The following is a 15781-nucleotide window of genomic DNA, read 5'->3' as shown; positions in this document are numbered from 1 at the left end:
AAAAAATTTGAACCAGAGTTTTGGTAGAATATGGAAAAATCTGGCTAGGTCAAGGCCATGATCTTTCAGGTTTGGGCTTGCCACATTTCAAAGTAAAAAAAAAATTTTTTTTAAATCAAAAGTACTTGATCTTTAGTTCCATCCATTATACACCATTTCTTAGGTGGCTCTCTATGCTATTAGGCTTAAAAAAAATCCAACCCTATTTTTTAAAAAACTATTTCAAAAGAGCAAAGATCTTTTTCAACTCTTGTACTGGTAATGAGAAAAGATAACACGCTATTAACTTTTTAATTAATTGATATATTTTGCCTTGTCACAGTATCCAAACTATTCTCTAAAATACATTCCCTGAAGCCAGATGAGCAAAAACATCTAATAGAGTGATTTATACCCATATCATATTGTTTCAGGGAGGGGAGTTATTCAGTCAGTAAATGTTTATTAAAAATGCTGACAGTGGATACAAAGAAAAAAAAAACAAAAAGAGGTGCTAACATCAGTGAGCTTTCATTTTAATAGGAAAAAGCCTTGTATATAAACACCACAGGTGTATATAAGATGGAGGTAGAATAGATGAAGGTATCCTTAGAGGAAAAGCCACTAGCAATTGGGTATGAGGTATAAAAGCTTCCTGCTAAGGAACGCTTTGGCTGAGTCTTGAAGAAAGCCAGGGGTTCTAAGAACTAAAGATGATGAAGACAAGAGGAGGATATAAGCATTCATATAACACCTATTATGTGTAAGGCACTGTGCTAAGCACTTTACAGATATCTCATTTCAGCTTCATGACAACCCTGAGAAATAGGTGCTATTATTTTTCCCATTTTACAGATGAATGAGAAGGCTGAGGCAAATAGAAGTTAAGTGACTTGCCCAAGGTCACAGAGGTAGTAGATACCTTAGTCTGGATTCAAATTCAGGTCTTCCTGACTTGAGCCTCAGCACTGTCAGTTGTGCAACCTTGATGTTTTGAGGAATGAACAGTATTCTAGGCATGGGGAATACTTACTGTAAAGATATGGAGATAAGCGTTAGAGTCTTATATATGAGGAACAGCAAGTAGGATTACATGGCAGAACTAAAAGATACATAGAACGGGGGTAATAAAGACAAAATAGTTTTGAAGAGCTATAAATTAATTGGACACTAAATGGCTTAATCTTAAAGAATAATCTTAAAGAACAAGTCTTAGAAACAAAAAATTTTATTAAAGAAAATGATAATATTGAGACATAATACCAAAATCTGTGGGATATAGCCAAAACAGTAATTAGAGGATAATCTATATCTCTAAATGCTTCAATCAGTGAAATAGAAAAAGAACAGATCAATAATTGGATGTGCAATATAAAAAACTAGAAAAAGAAAAAATGTAAAACTCCCAACTAAATATCAAATTGGAAGTCCTACAAATTAAAGTTCAGATGAACAAAATGGAATGTAAAGAAACCATTGAATTAATAAATAAAATTAAGAGTTGGTTCTATGAATTTGGTTTTTTCTTTTTTTTTTTTTTATTAGCAATAGAGAGCCATGGAATTTATTGAGAGGGGATGGAAGGACATTGTCAGATCTGTTCTTCAGGAAAGTTCCTTTAACAATTGAGTGGAGAATGGGTTGAAGTAAGGGAGAGACAAAACAAAGAGATCAATTAGAAGACTTTTGTAGGAGATGGAATGAGAGCTGGTGAGGGCCAGGGAGGCAACTGTGTGAATGGAGAGAAGGGAACCAACCTATAGAAGTCATATTAAGAAGGTAGAAACAAACAACCAAATATGGCAAAGAATTGGATATGTTGTAGAAGGGAGGAGTGGAGGAAGACAGAGATTAAAAACCTGGGTGAGCAGGAGGATGACTGTGTTTTTGACAGTAATGGGAGAGAGGGAGTAGAAGCAAAATGCAAGGGATATTTCACAGGACAATGTCAAGGAACATCAGAGAATACATTCCACTTGATATGGCAGATGCCAGGAGGTCAGCCTTGGGTTCTTTCAAGTGAGTTATCAAAAAGCTTTGTAGATTTCCCATCTTTCTTGAGTTTCTCTATGTCAAACTCTGAGATTCTTGGGGAGGGGAGAATGATTTTCTAAAGCTCTTAATAAGATCTTATTTAGTAATATATCTATGTATAAACATGTATATACTCATGCATATTCTATAGCATATAGTATCAATTTGCCTACACTTCCAGATTGAGAAAGGGGTAGCACTTGCAGGTACAAAAGTCTATAGATCAGTAGCATGTACTTATACAGATAATAAGGAAGAGCATTAAACTACAAAGACAAGACAAGGAAATATTGCAGCAGTTTTGTGAGCCTCACTTTTGTTTGACAGGAGAAGAGGAATAGAGGGAATTGGGAAATGCTAATGACTTTGTCACATGGGAATGAGGACCATGTTGATATTAGATAATATGACTGTGTAATAGAGTCAGTCAGCACAGAGGTGTGATTCTGCCAGTTGCTTTGGAGTGTGAATGAAAGGGTGTCTGTCGGGGTTGAACACTGGCATAAGTGGTGAGCAGGAGAAGTAATGGGACAAGGGGTAAGGATAGAAATTAGTAGAGGGTTGTTGTGGTGTCAAGGGCGAATGCTATGAAAAAAAGAAAGTGAAGGCAGAGGATCAGAGGAGCAAAATAAAGAGAGTACATTTGTGTTTTTGGAAGGGAGCTTTTGCTACATTGCATTAAAATTTTTCCTTTCACTTTAAAAAAAATTAGGCTTTTGCTGAGTAAAGATCATTAAATGTATAACTGAGAAAAATTTCAGCACCCACAGGCATGTTTTTGCAGCTGTAAGGTTCTTACTTATAAACACTGGAATCAGCACCCTCAAATAAATGATTAACTGTAGAGGTCACTAAAAACATGGCTCTTTTTGGATTCATCAGTGTATATCCAACATGATCTTCAATCGTTTCCTCTTCTTTTTTGCCTTTAAATCTGGTCTTGTGATTTCATCATTGTGAGGAAACTCCCAGTGAAACTCTACAACAATGCAAATCAGCAATGGCCTTGTGATTTATAGTTTTAACACTGAGATGAGAGACTTAACAAAGTTTAACAGCTGTTAAGTGACAGAGAAAGAAAGTTTCTTGGAGTTGATTTTTTTTTTAAAATAAACCCTTACCTTCTGTTGGAGAATCAATACTATGTATTGGTTCCAATTCAGAAGTGTATTAAGGGCTAGGCAATTAGTATTATTAAGTGATTTGCCCAGGGTCACATAGCTACAGAGTGTGAAGTTACATTTGAACCCAAGACTTCCCATCTCAGGATTTGGCTTTCAAACTACTGAGCCACCTAGCTACCCCCTAACTCAGGTTCTCTTTACTCCAGAGTTAGTATTCTATCTACTATGCTATCTACTATTCCATCTTAGGGGGGGACTCTCCCACTTTTTTTTAAGCAATAATCTAATACAATTAATATGATTATGAGATCTAAAGCATGTTATTATGTGTGTTATGTACAACAACATAGTATATAGTATGTGTGTATATTTGGGTAGTATATGCATGTAATGTGTTTACATATGTTTGTATATACTAAGTAATATGTATGTCTGCATGGACATTTATAAGTGTATGCATTTATATTTTGTGTCTATACATAATATTTGTTTTCTATTACATAAATAGAAACATTTGTATTTGGCACGTAGACATTTATATATTATATATTTGTGTACGTTCATGTATTTTATACACAAATACATTTCTGTATATACATGCACATCAATGTATATTTGTGAAGAAATTCTCAGTATGTTGCATTGTTTTACTGTAGTGCTGATCTCATTGTATTGATGTGACTCATATCAATAATCTTCAGTTAACAGAGTTAAAAATAAAGATAATCATCCCTTTAGTACTATGTTTCCAGATTTCTGTGCTATAAGATAGTAAAGGACATCTATGTGGGAAATTAATTCATGAATAATAGTTAAAGAATGTGTCTTGTTTTCAATTCCAGCATGAAGTTCCAACTGAGACTGGGAAGTGCTTAAAATCTAGGAGTATCATTAAGGCCATTAATTGCTTTCAAAATACCAAATGGATTAAAATGGAAGTATTCCATATTCTGATGTGCTTGATCTTTCCCTCCCTCTTTGTTTAATAAAATTATATTATCAGTTCTGGACAAAAACTTAAAACATAATAAGACTCATCAATGCCTAATATGATCAAATCATGTCTATGAAACTTAATGTGCTTATCACTTTCTTCCTGAGTAGTCAGTTAAATGAACTAGTTAAGTGTTCTCAATTACAAGTGTAAACAGAAGAGTAGTTTAGGAAAATCAGGTATTTTCAAAATAATTGTTTTATTCCTAATTGGCAGAATCCAGGCTAATAAATAATAGTATATGGAGCTTTGAACTAGAGTCTAGTAAACATTTGGATTTAACCTCTAACTCAGGATTATAGAAAGAATTCTGCCCTGCCTATGCCTAGATATCCTTATTGATTCTACAATTATGTCACTGCAGTGGCGATGGATTATTCCTGTTCTCTTGGCCTCTCCGTCTGGTAACCCACACTGATTTTTTTTAAATAAGATTTTATTTTTTCTCCTACAACATGTAAAAGCAATTTTTTAACATTCATATTTTTAAAGTTTCAAGTTGCAAATTCTTTCTCTTCTTCTAACCCTCCTTTACCCACTTCCTCCCTGCCCTTCTCACTCCCAGAAAAATAGATTGCTCTAAGCAGTCTGATAGAGATTTTACACCCACTGTAAGACAGCTGTTTATTTCCTACAATTTGGCCACATCACTCCCTTTCTCAAGAACCTTCATTAGCTTTACATTTCCTCGAAGACAAAATGCCAAAGCCTCAGATTGTCACTGAGAACCCTTCCCATACTTTACATTGTTGTTAAACAGACTTCCTTGCAATTTCCCAAACTGGGCCATTTCATCTGCCCCTTTCATGACTTTGAATATGCTATCCCCCATGCATGAAATGCCTTCCCTCCTCACTGACTTTTCTTTGCATCTTTAGTTTTCTTCAAGCACCCCTTTAATGCTCTTTCATCTCTCAAATTAAAATGCATATTCTTCTCTCTATACTGTGTCCATCCCCCAGGAGAGTATAAGCTCCTTGAAGTTAGGCAGTATTTTCTTTCTTTGCATCCCAGCTCTACACTTGCTCATAACTGTACCTTGCATATGGTATATGATGTCAATAGATTCCTTTTATACTGGATTGGTTTAAACAGTGGAGCAAGCCAAAGAAGCCATTCTCCTTGAGATCCTTTGCATTATTCTCCAATCTGCTAAACTAAAGGGGAGTATTCGGGACAAGAAGGCTGTCCAGAATGACTTGTGGTTGGCATGTATATTAGAAATACAAAGGGTGAAATTCAATAATATTCGTAAAACACTTTGCAAACTTTAAGGCAATATTTACATACTAGCATTTGATCAAATAGAGAGGAGACTGCTACTTTCTAAATCAGCTTCTCCAATTCTCTCATTTCACAGGAACACCTGATTGAGAATGAAGTGTCAATACTGCGCAGAGTTAAACATCCCAATATAATCATGTTGATTGAGGAAATGGATACTGCTACTGAGCTTTTTCTGGTGATGGAATTAGTCAAGGTAAAAAACCGCAGGGATTTCCTTGGGGCCCCTTTCAATGCTGACTTCGGTATCAAGTAAAGTTTTTTAAACCCAGTTTGAAAAGTATTTCATTGACATACAACTATTGTTTTTTTCAGTTATAGGTTTGACTGTCATTCATCTGCTTAAAAAAGTTCCATGGCTCCCTAATTCCTTTAGAAATAAAAGTAAAGACCTCTACAAGCTTAAAGCCTTCTGTTCTATCTAGCTTTGTTTCACATTATTTTCTAGATTCCTGAAAAACCAGACAATTAACTAATCTCCTAATCATGAAAGCTATTTTTCACCTCTTCTTTTCTCTCTGAACATCTGTTGAGACAGTCTTTAATGCCTAGAAAGCACTCCTATTCCCATTAGAATCCTCTTCCTTCAAGGTTCTACTTCGGTATTTCCTCCTCCTCTGTAAAACCTTCCCTGATCCCTCCATCCTTCCATACTGGGAGTGCATATTTCTCTCTTTGGCTGTCACATTCTTTCTTATATTACACTTATTTGTATACATACGTCGACCTTCCTTGCTCAAATCAAATTAGAATGTAAGCTCTTGAGGACAGGAACTATACCATTTTGTACTTTATAGCTGCAACCCGAATCTCAGTGTTATGAGCATAGTAGTTAATTCAATAAATATTTGTTGAATTGTTCACATTGATTCTAGTTTTCCACGTAAAATTTAATGGAATGTTTGTGCTCTGATATATAATAGACTGGAAGTGATTGCCTGTTGTCATTTTGGGTTATTTGCTTTAGGGTGGTGATCTCTTTGATGCCATTACTTCTTCAACCAAGTACACAGAGAGAGACGGCAGTGCAATGGTGTACAACTTAGCAAGTGCCCTGAAGTATCTTCATGGTCTCAATATTGTGCATAGAGACATCAAGCCTGAGAACCTTTTGGTAAGTCAGCGTGATGGTGGGAGGCCCCCAGCTCCTTGTGCCTATGTTTTGCCTCTGAAATGACAAAGATTGCATGTTAAAGGAAAAAAAGCCAAGGTCTCTGCTAGTTGTGGCATAGAGTGCTGGGAGAACAGACATTTTGAGTCTTGGCAGTCCTGAAATAAATCATTTCTCTAAACTACCAAGAGGAGGCAGCTGGGTAGCTCAGTGGATTGAGAGCCAGGCCTAGAGATGGGAGGTCCTAGATTCAATTCTGGCCTCAGACACTTCCCAGCTGTGTGACCCTGGGCGAGTCACTTGACCCCCATTGCCTACCCTTACCTCTCTTCTGCCTTAGAGCCAATATACAGTATTGACTCCAAGATGGAAGGTAAGGGTTTAAAAAAAAAATAGTTTATCAAGAGTCTGAACCATACTGACCCCAGCATGATATTGTGGATCTGATCTTCTCTTCCAATCCTCTCATTTTAGAGATGAGGGAACTGAAGCCGTGAAAAGTGGAGTGAGTGATTTGCCCAAGGTCATACAACTAATTAATGGCAATGACAGAAATAAAACTCAGGCTGCTGAATTCCAGCCTCACTCACTGTTCTTTCTACTATACGGCTTTTTAGGAAAATGAGTCTGAATGAATTTAAAAACAACCAGGCATTCTCAGTGGCCTTCTGGTCACATTTTTATCTCCCTTCTCCTCTACCCCAGTATTATTATTTGATGACTTCTTATTGTCTATTTTAAATGATGTGAGTTTTTCTTTCCTTCCTGTCCTTTCCCCTGAAGGAATTATATTTCATGACTATGTCTTCCCATCAGGGAAATAAATATCTCTGCTTGGTAATGTGATATGTATCCAAGACTCTGTTTTATGAACTCTAAGATGGAACTGAAGACAGAATTGTAATCCCTATCTCCCAGGCAGAAGTGGGGATACTGTCTTCACAATTCAAAACAGGTGTCTGTGTAGCATTTATCAGGACCTGGTACAGATTTCTGTTTGCGTTACTCTGAGCCAGTTATCCTGCAAGGGAAGCAGAGAAATTATACCAGAATGACTCCATATATTTTAATTAACCAACTCTCCTTACATGGAATCACCAGACTGCTCCAAAAATCAAAACCAAATACTCCTTTCCTTATGATCTCATTTCTTTAACCTGTGTCCAGTCGAATTCTATTCGACAGATGTTTATTGAGCAAGTATTCTTGTTCAGTAAATGCCAGGAAGGCATTGTGCTAAGGCAAAAACATCATTGCGCGTGTCCTCAAGGAGCTAATATTTTGCTGGGGTTTCCAGTATATGCACAGAAAAGCAAATGCAATTATATATAAAGCAATCACAAAAGACTTTCACATATATACAAAATGATTTTTACAAGGGGACATTAGTTATTTTACAGAAATTACAGATCGAAAACCAAGAGCCATATTTTCAGGGCTCCAAAAGGGAGTAGTGGATCCAACATAGCCGTGGTCTCATTGTGGCATTGGTTCAGGCATGATTGGATTGTGGGAATGAGGAAATGGCGGCTTTCCCATATATCAGTGAATTCCTTTGTCGGTGTGCTCTGATGTATGTGTGTCAGTTTCTTATGGTTCTTATCATGACAGTTTCTCTAGCACTTTGTTCCTCTTAGACATGTGTGGATTTTTATCTGTGTAAAACCATTAAAATCACAATGTTGGGATTTTTGCACATGAAGCATCATTTGCTTAAGTAGCTCCATGTGTTTGCCTTTGGTGTGTGTATGAGATACATACAGGCAAATTAACGCTACCTGAAAGAAGACAGCAGTGAACATTTAATGCAGCTTCTCATCTGTGATGGGCTAATAATAGTAACTTGCTATTTATATGGCACAAAAAGGTTTACAAGGTGTTTTCCATATATTATCTCATGTAATAATCCCAGGCGTCAAGGTGCCCTAGCATTAGGGTGACATAACAAGTTAGGATTTCGGAAAGAGACTTAGATGTCAAAAATGTCCTCTACGCAAAGGAAACTTAAATAGATCATTCAGCAGATGCAAGATTACTCACTGTCATTGGCACCAGACTCAGGTGGGAAAGTGTCTCTCAATATTGAGAATAAATGCAAATAGTGACTGTAAGTTTCTTCCTGTTTTAAAAAGTAATTCCTTTCTTTGCTATCAGATCATTCAGCCATCTCATTTGCATCCTTTCCCCCTGTAGCCCAGCTGTAATTTATCCATTCTGCCTGAAAAGATAGATGGGCAGTCATGCCAAGGAGCATGGGGTTTGCCATTAATGCCATGAGTTACAGTACAGCAGTGCCCTGTTGGAGTTGACTGGGGCAGACCAGTGATAAATTCAGCTTTTCCGAGAGGTCTTGGGATTGAGGAGGGAAGAGGGTTCCACATATTCAGAGGACCATCTAAATCATGCAGTGACACCCCTTGGAGAACAAAGCAGTACTTCTTTTTCATATGGAAGCTGATAGTTAAACTTCTTTTTTGAATCACATTAACACATGGAGCAGAAAGAGCCCTCCCATCCTCTTAGCTCATGGCACAACAGAGGAGGGGCAGGCTCTGGACACTGAGCCTCAGGGCTATCAAAAGGAATTTTGGCACTTGGGGCAATTCGTTTGGGCAAGGACTTCAGAGTCACCGCTAGGGAGCCACTACTGCTTTCTTGGAGGCGTAGGAAGCCCGAAATCTGGGAGCTTTTTATTTAACTAATTATTGGCTACAAAGAGCTAAGCTCAATTGTGTCTGCAGTGCCCAAGGAATGCAAGTGTTAGCGGTACCTGCTGGATAAATGCTCCAGCCTGAAGCCCCTGCCACCCTTCTCTTGTATGCCCAAAGTCAGCATTCTATAGGCTAACAGGACCAAGACTCAGAAGCTGGTTGAGACCTCTGAGATCATTACAATGACATTAATTAACCCACTGGTGGTGGATAGTAACTTAATATGTGGGAGCAATTTTAGAGAGACCGTCATACTTTTCACCCACTTTACACCCATAGGATTTAGAGTTGGTAGTTACCCTTCGTATTCCAGAGGAGGAAATCTTAGCCAAGTAATAGGGAACGGTGTCTGTATTTGTATTTGAACCTATACCTCTGACTCTTTTGCCTCATAAAGAATATCTCAGAAATATTTTTCTGTCTGGCTAAGATTTAATGTTTACTCTGTGTGCTACTGGAGGCACCTGAATGTGGATAGTGCCAGGTCTGGATTCAAGAAGACTCATTTCCTGAGTTCAAATCTGGCCTCAGACACTTATTAGCTGTGTGATCCTGGCCAAGTCACTTAACCTTGTTTGCCTCCATTTTCTCATCTGTCAAAAGAGCCAGAGAAGGAAATAATGGCAAACCACTCCAGTGTCTTTGCCAAGAAAACCCCAAATGGGGTCACAAAAAAAAAGGACACGACAGAAAAACAACCCAACCAATGAGCGCTAATTGTACACCAGTGGCAATGGATGACGAGAGTCTGTTTTATACTCTGCCTCATAGGACATCGTCCATTCAGTGCTCAGCAGAGTAACGCCGCTATCTCTAGTGCTTGTGGATGTGACTCTGAATCCCATGTGGGGGAAATGTTGGACCTTTGGGCTTCTCCTTCTCTAAGCAAAGCCCCGGAGCTGGCCTCAGGCATATCTAAGTTGGAATTCCTTAAGCAAACACTGCCTTTCTGAAAATGTGTGTAATAAGTATTTGTTTTAGCCTCATGATTCAGCCAGTTGGCAAATGATACTAATAATGTACTCACTGATGCAAATTACTCTGGGGAAATTTGTTCCTAAACTGTGGGTTATGATAAATATACCGTAAATTACAGTTGTAATTCTACGTGTAATATTTTCTCTTTAATATTTACATTCAACATTATGAATGAAAACTGGTCCTTTGGAAGTCTGTAGGATGAATGTGAATCTGGTTCCTATTACTTTATGTAAAATATTGATTGTCTTTCAGAATGATCCTGTTCAGTCCTGGGCAGAGGCAGGATGCCGAGGTGAAAAGAATAGCCATCACTATCCCTTGGTCATTTGAAGGCATAAAAATGTAATGTCTCTGACTGTGTTTAGGTATATGTATAACACAGAAGGAGAAATAGGACACCAGCATCCTTGTAACCTAATTTGTGATGACTAAATTAAATTAATAACCCAGAAAAGTCATGTGATTATTAGACCACATAGAGAAATTTCAAGCTTTTAAGAAATGAGGAAGTTGGGGACATTTAGGTGGCTCAGTGGATTGAGAGCCAAGTGCAGAGACAGGAGGTCCTGGGTTAAAATCTGACCTTGGACACTTTCTAGCTGTGTGACCTTGGGCAAGTCATTAACCTTCATTTTTCCAACCCTTACTGTTCTTTTGCCTTGGAACCAATACATAGTATTGATATTAAGATGGAAGGGAAAGGAAGAGAAGGGAGAAAGGAAGGAAGAAAGATTGATTACGAAAAAGAAAAATCAAATTGCTTGATGGAGATGATTAAGGGAGATATATAAATTCCCATCATGATAGCAGTAAGGTGGTACTATGCTCCAGTGCTAGACTTGTAGTCAGAAAGATCTGAATTCAAATCCTGCCTCAACCACTTACTAGCTTAGTAGCCCTGGGCAATTCATTTAACCTCCATTTGCTTGCTTTTCTTGTGTGTGTGTGTGTGTGTGTGTGTATACATATGTGTACACACACAGTAGTTAAATACAAGGTAATTTAGAAGGTAGGCACTGAGTAATCAAGAAAGGTAGTAGCTAGTACCTGAACTATATCTTTTTTTTAGATCCTTACCTTCTCTCTCAGTATCAATTCCAAAACTGAAGAGCAGTAAGGGCTAGGCAGTGGGGGCTGAGTGACTTGCCCAGGATCACACAGTGACTAAAGTCAAGTTTGAACCCAGATCCTCCAGACTCCAAGCCTGGCACTCTAACCATTGTGCTACCTAGTTGCTCTTCTGAGTTGAATCTTAAAGGAAAGAGAGGTTCAGTTAGATGGCATTGTAGATAGAGTGCCAGATCTGGAGTCAGATTCATTTTCCTTGGTTCAAATCTGACCTTAGACACTATCAGTGTGACTCTAGGAAAGTCACTTAACCCTATTTACCTCAGTTTCCTCATCTGTCAAATGGGCTGGAACAGGAAATGGCAAACCACACCAGTGCCTTAGCCAAGAAAACCCCAAGTGGAGTCACAAAGAGTCAGACATGGCTGAACAACAATAATTATTATCTCCATTTTATAGCTGCAGAAACTAATACTCAGGTTAAGTACTTTGTTCAGGGTGACACAGCTGTTAAGTGGGTGAGGTGGCATTCAAATCCAGGTCTTCTTGATTCCAATGCTTGTATTCCATGTGGTACAGTGCAGTCCTGAGTTCAGATCCCACCTCTAGTCATACCTGTGTGACCCTGAGCAAGTCACTTCAACATTTTATACCCTGAATTTCCTTATCCTTAAAATGAAGAAGTTGAATTAGATAGACCCATAGGCTCCTTCTAGTTCTATATCTATACTCCATAGACTTTTTTAAAAAAGAGTTGTAAATGATGGAATATTGGAGATTCTGAAAAGGGATATTAAGGTTCAAGAAGGTTTCCTTTTTAGTATATTTATGAACATTTCAAATGTTAAAAAGAGTATGTCTTCTTCCTATCAGCTTAGAATTTTTGAGATGTTTAATCTTCATTTCTAATTGTAAATTCACTTCTTTGTGAGTACTATCTTTGTTTTCTGTTGTCTCCTTCCCCACTCACCCACCCACCCACCCAGCCTAGCACTTCTGCATCCTTGGACAAGCCACTTCATTTCAGTGGGCTAATTTAGAGAGGTTGGAACCAGACATGGCGTCCCATGACTACAGTCCCTTCTCTGCAGGATGCAAAGTGTAGAGGACTGCTCGAATTTAGAAGTTCTGAGCTCTACTTTAAGCTCAGCTCATCAGGTATTCCCACTTGGTCTGCTGCCAATATGGTGGCTCCCAGGAGTTGAGGGACCAACCTTGACTGGGGTGAACTGGCCCAGGCTGGAAGCAGAAGCAAGTCAAAGCTTCCATATTGAGCAGCAAGGGGATTGGGCTGAGTGGCTACTGCCCCTCTAGCTTCCAAATAAATAAATAACTGAAGGAATTGGACTAGATGGCCTTGGTCTATTCTAGTTTTGGGTCCTTTGATCCTGTCTCTCCCTTAAATAGGGGATAATCTGTAAACACAGCTTGAAATCACTAGAATTCCTCTTTAAAGGAGCCCAATATGGGAATATTTTGCCTTATGAAGAATTTTCTTGAAGACAGGATATCCCAGTTGTCTAACTGCTTTGTAACATCTTGTAAAATCACTTTATTATTATGGGAAAGTCAATTTATTTCCTAAACCCTCAACTTTATTAAATTAACTTAACTGTAAAATGGATATAACAATAAATAACATGTATATGGATTGTTTTTGTTTTTAAACCCTTACCTTCTGTCTTAGAATGTAGATATCAAATATCAATTCCAAGGCAGAAGAGCGGTAAGGGCTTGGGCATTGGGCTTAAGTGACTTGCCCAGGCTCCTACAGCTAGGATGGGTCTGAGGCCAGATTTGAACCCAGGAGCTCTTATCTCTAGACCTGACTTTCTCTCAATGGGGCCATTTAGTGGCCCCTATATATGGGTTTTAAAAAATCATGACCTGTTGAATTCCTTACAACAGAGCACAGTGGTCTTACACTTTATAATGGGCACGTATGTGACCCAGCTCAAATGTTAGCTTCCTAGAAGTCTTCCTTATCTCCATGCCCCAACTGTCTGCTTCCCAGGCTAGAAGTCCTATCTCCCTTGAATAATGAGCATCATGTTAGCAACAACTATAGCTAACTATATTTCTATAGCTCTTTAGGAATTGTAAAGCACTTTCTGCACAGTCCTTTGATTTATTGTCTACCTCTCCAGGCTTCATTTCTTCATCTGTAAAAAGGGGGTAGTCTTGAGGCTCCATGACCTCCCAGGTCCTTTCCAACTCTAAATCTGTGATCCTGTAATTACTTGATCTTGTCAGCACTAAACTAAAGAACATGAAAACTGTAACCCTTATCTTACAGGAAAAGGAATTCAGGCAAATTTATTTATAAAAAGAAAACCACCCTTTTCTCCTCCCACATCTCTCTACCTTCTTCCTCTGTGCTGTTACTGAGAGATGGTCTTCTCCTAATGACTGACTTCTCTTCCTGTAGGTATGTGAATATCCAGATGGAACCAAGTCTTTGAAACTGGGAGATTTTGGGCTGGCCACCGTGGTCGAAGGGCCTTTGTATACGGTGTGTGGTACACCCACTTATGTGGCTCCAGAAATCATTGCTGAAACTGGGTAAGGCTCCTTGGGGTGGTGTCATTGTTTTAGCATCAAGTGAGTGACCTGATGACCCTTGCTTGTTGCTTTGCTGCCACGTATGCTTGGCGTCTCCCCGCTTCTGGTGTGTGTGCCACCAGGGGGTTTATGGAAGAACACCCTTCTCCCACATGGCCCATTCCCTACAGATCCTGGAGTTCTGAGTGAGGTTGTTATTTCAAGTGTGGTATTAAGTAATTTTTTCTCCTTTTCTTTTTCTTCTCTTTGACCTTAAAATGAAGGCATCATAAGCCATATTTTGTAATTAGAATCTGTTACCCTAAAAACTACAATTCCCAGAACCCCACTCTCCTCACATTATGTGCTGATGTAGAGAGGATATAAATTTGGTGTAGCCCCACCTCCCACTCTCTTGTCTTCCTGTCAGGGATTGGTGGAGCAGATTTTTTAAACAGGCAAGGAGAACTTAGTCACAAGGTCTTAATTTTGTTAAATAATTAGGTTTTTTTACTTCTATTTCCTTTTTATTACTTCTACTTCAAGTGATTATTAATAAGCTTCATAAAAATGTAATTCTTGGAGTGTTGGACATAAGTCCCACAGTGCCTTAAAACAAATCAGGTGTGCATTAAAAGAAGCATCTAGGTTTGGACTTTTAAAGGACTGATCAGCAAAATGGTATCAATAAAAGGGCTGAGTATGTAACTACCCATCCACACTCCCCCCATATAGATGTGTGCAGACACATGTATGTGTCTAGAGAGATACGGAGATCTGTTTAGATACATATATGCAGCTCTACTTCACTCGCTTTGTCTAGGTAGAGGTTTGGACCAAAGAGCTAGTCTAATGCTCTCTTGACCTGGAGGTAATCCTCAAAGTTTGCACCAGGTTTGGCGAAATCAGAACTAAGATAAAAATAGATACAATGACAGCAGCAATAGAAATAAAACCATGGGTAAAAAGTGGTTGAAGTAAGGTTAACTGCAGCCAACAATCTCTGTGCTGAGAGAAAAAGAATTTAGATACATGCAGACCTGTTTATCATCTCTGATAATCTGATAAGGACAGTTTAGTTGATAAGGAAATAATGGGACACGAAGATCTTTTACCTCATGCTTCCAGCTCTGTCTCCAAGAGCATGGAGTTTATTATATATGTTTCAAGACTCATTTCACACAAAAGAACCCCCCCAAAACTTTGCAGATGTGCAGAAGTTACAAATTATGTCACATCAAAACACAAAAAGTCTCATTGGCTTCAGAACAGACCAAAGCTAAGGCTGAATTTTGAGTGGGTTCTTATCAGGAAGCCAAGTTGGGGAGTATCCCTCTCAGGGTTGAATTGCCCCTGCTAAGATTTTGGCCTTGGCTATACCAGGCAGCAGCATTCCTGGTCAAAGGGGAACAGTGTTAATCCTTTAAATACAGGTTTGCTAGGAACTTAAAGCTTTTCAATAAGGTCACAATATTTTCAACAAGAAATCACAAGGATCACAAAAGGGGTCAAAAGAGGAGTCTCAGATTTTATCTATTCTCTTATTGGCTTCCCACACAGACCTGCGTGCCTGTCAGACTTGGTCACTTTGTCAGTCAGTTCTGTTTATCTGTTTGTTTTTAATTGACAGAAAGAAGTGCTTAATGCAGGGAGAGGGAGAAGTAAAGCAGGGTACAATTCTGGTGTCTGAAAGAGGAAGGGCATCAGTAACAACAACCAATAAGAACTTCTGAGAAACAATCTGGATAGGTTGGGAGAACCTCATCCACAGTTGCTTGCGCCTTCTCAGAAGTTGACTGGGTTTCATTTTGTTTTTCTTTTGACCTAAGGAGCTCTTGGAAGATGGTTGGGGGCTTTATCTCCAGGGAAGTAACTACACCATTGAAATGGCAGATTTTTAACACTGTGAGATTACATTTATATATATACATGTAACATAGATGTATGTATATAA

General features: G+C 38.5%; 1 protein-coding gene across 1 annotated transcript in view; it reads left to right on the top strand.

Annotated features, from left to right (window-relative positions):
- Positions 1-15781, top strand: part of DCLK2 (doublecortin like kinase 2) — a 216285-nt gene that overhangs the window by 182711 nt on the left and 17793 nt on the right. Inside the window, exons 8-10 of the mRNA XM_044681695.1 lie at positions 5492-5611; positions 6383-6529; positions 13715-13848. Coding sequence (XP_044537630.1) covers positions 5492-5611; positions 6383-6529; positions 13715-13848 — 401 coding nt within the window. The remainder of the gene's footprint in view (positions 1-5491; positions 5612-6382; positions 6530-13714; positions 13849-15781) is intronic.

Source organism: Gracilinanus agilis, chromosome 6 (genome assembly GCF_016433145.1).
Source record: "Gracilinanus agilis isolate LMUSP501 chromosome 6, AgileGrace, whole genome shotgun sequence".
Lineage (NCBI taxonomy): Eukaryota > Metazoa > Chordata > Mammalia > Didelphimorphia > Didelphidae > Gracilinanus > Gracilinanus agilis.
The sequence above is the reverse complement of the archived record's forward strand: the minus strand, read 5'-3'. Positions and strand labels throughout refer to the sequence as shown.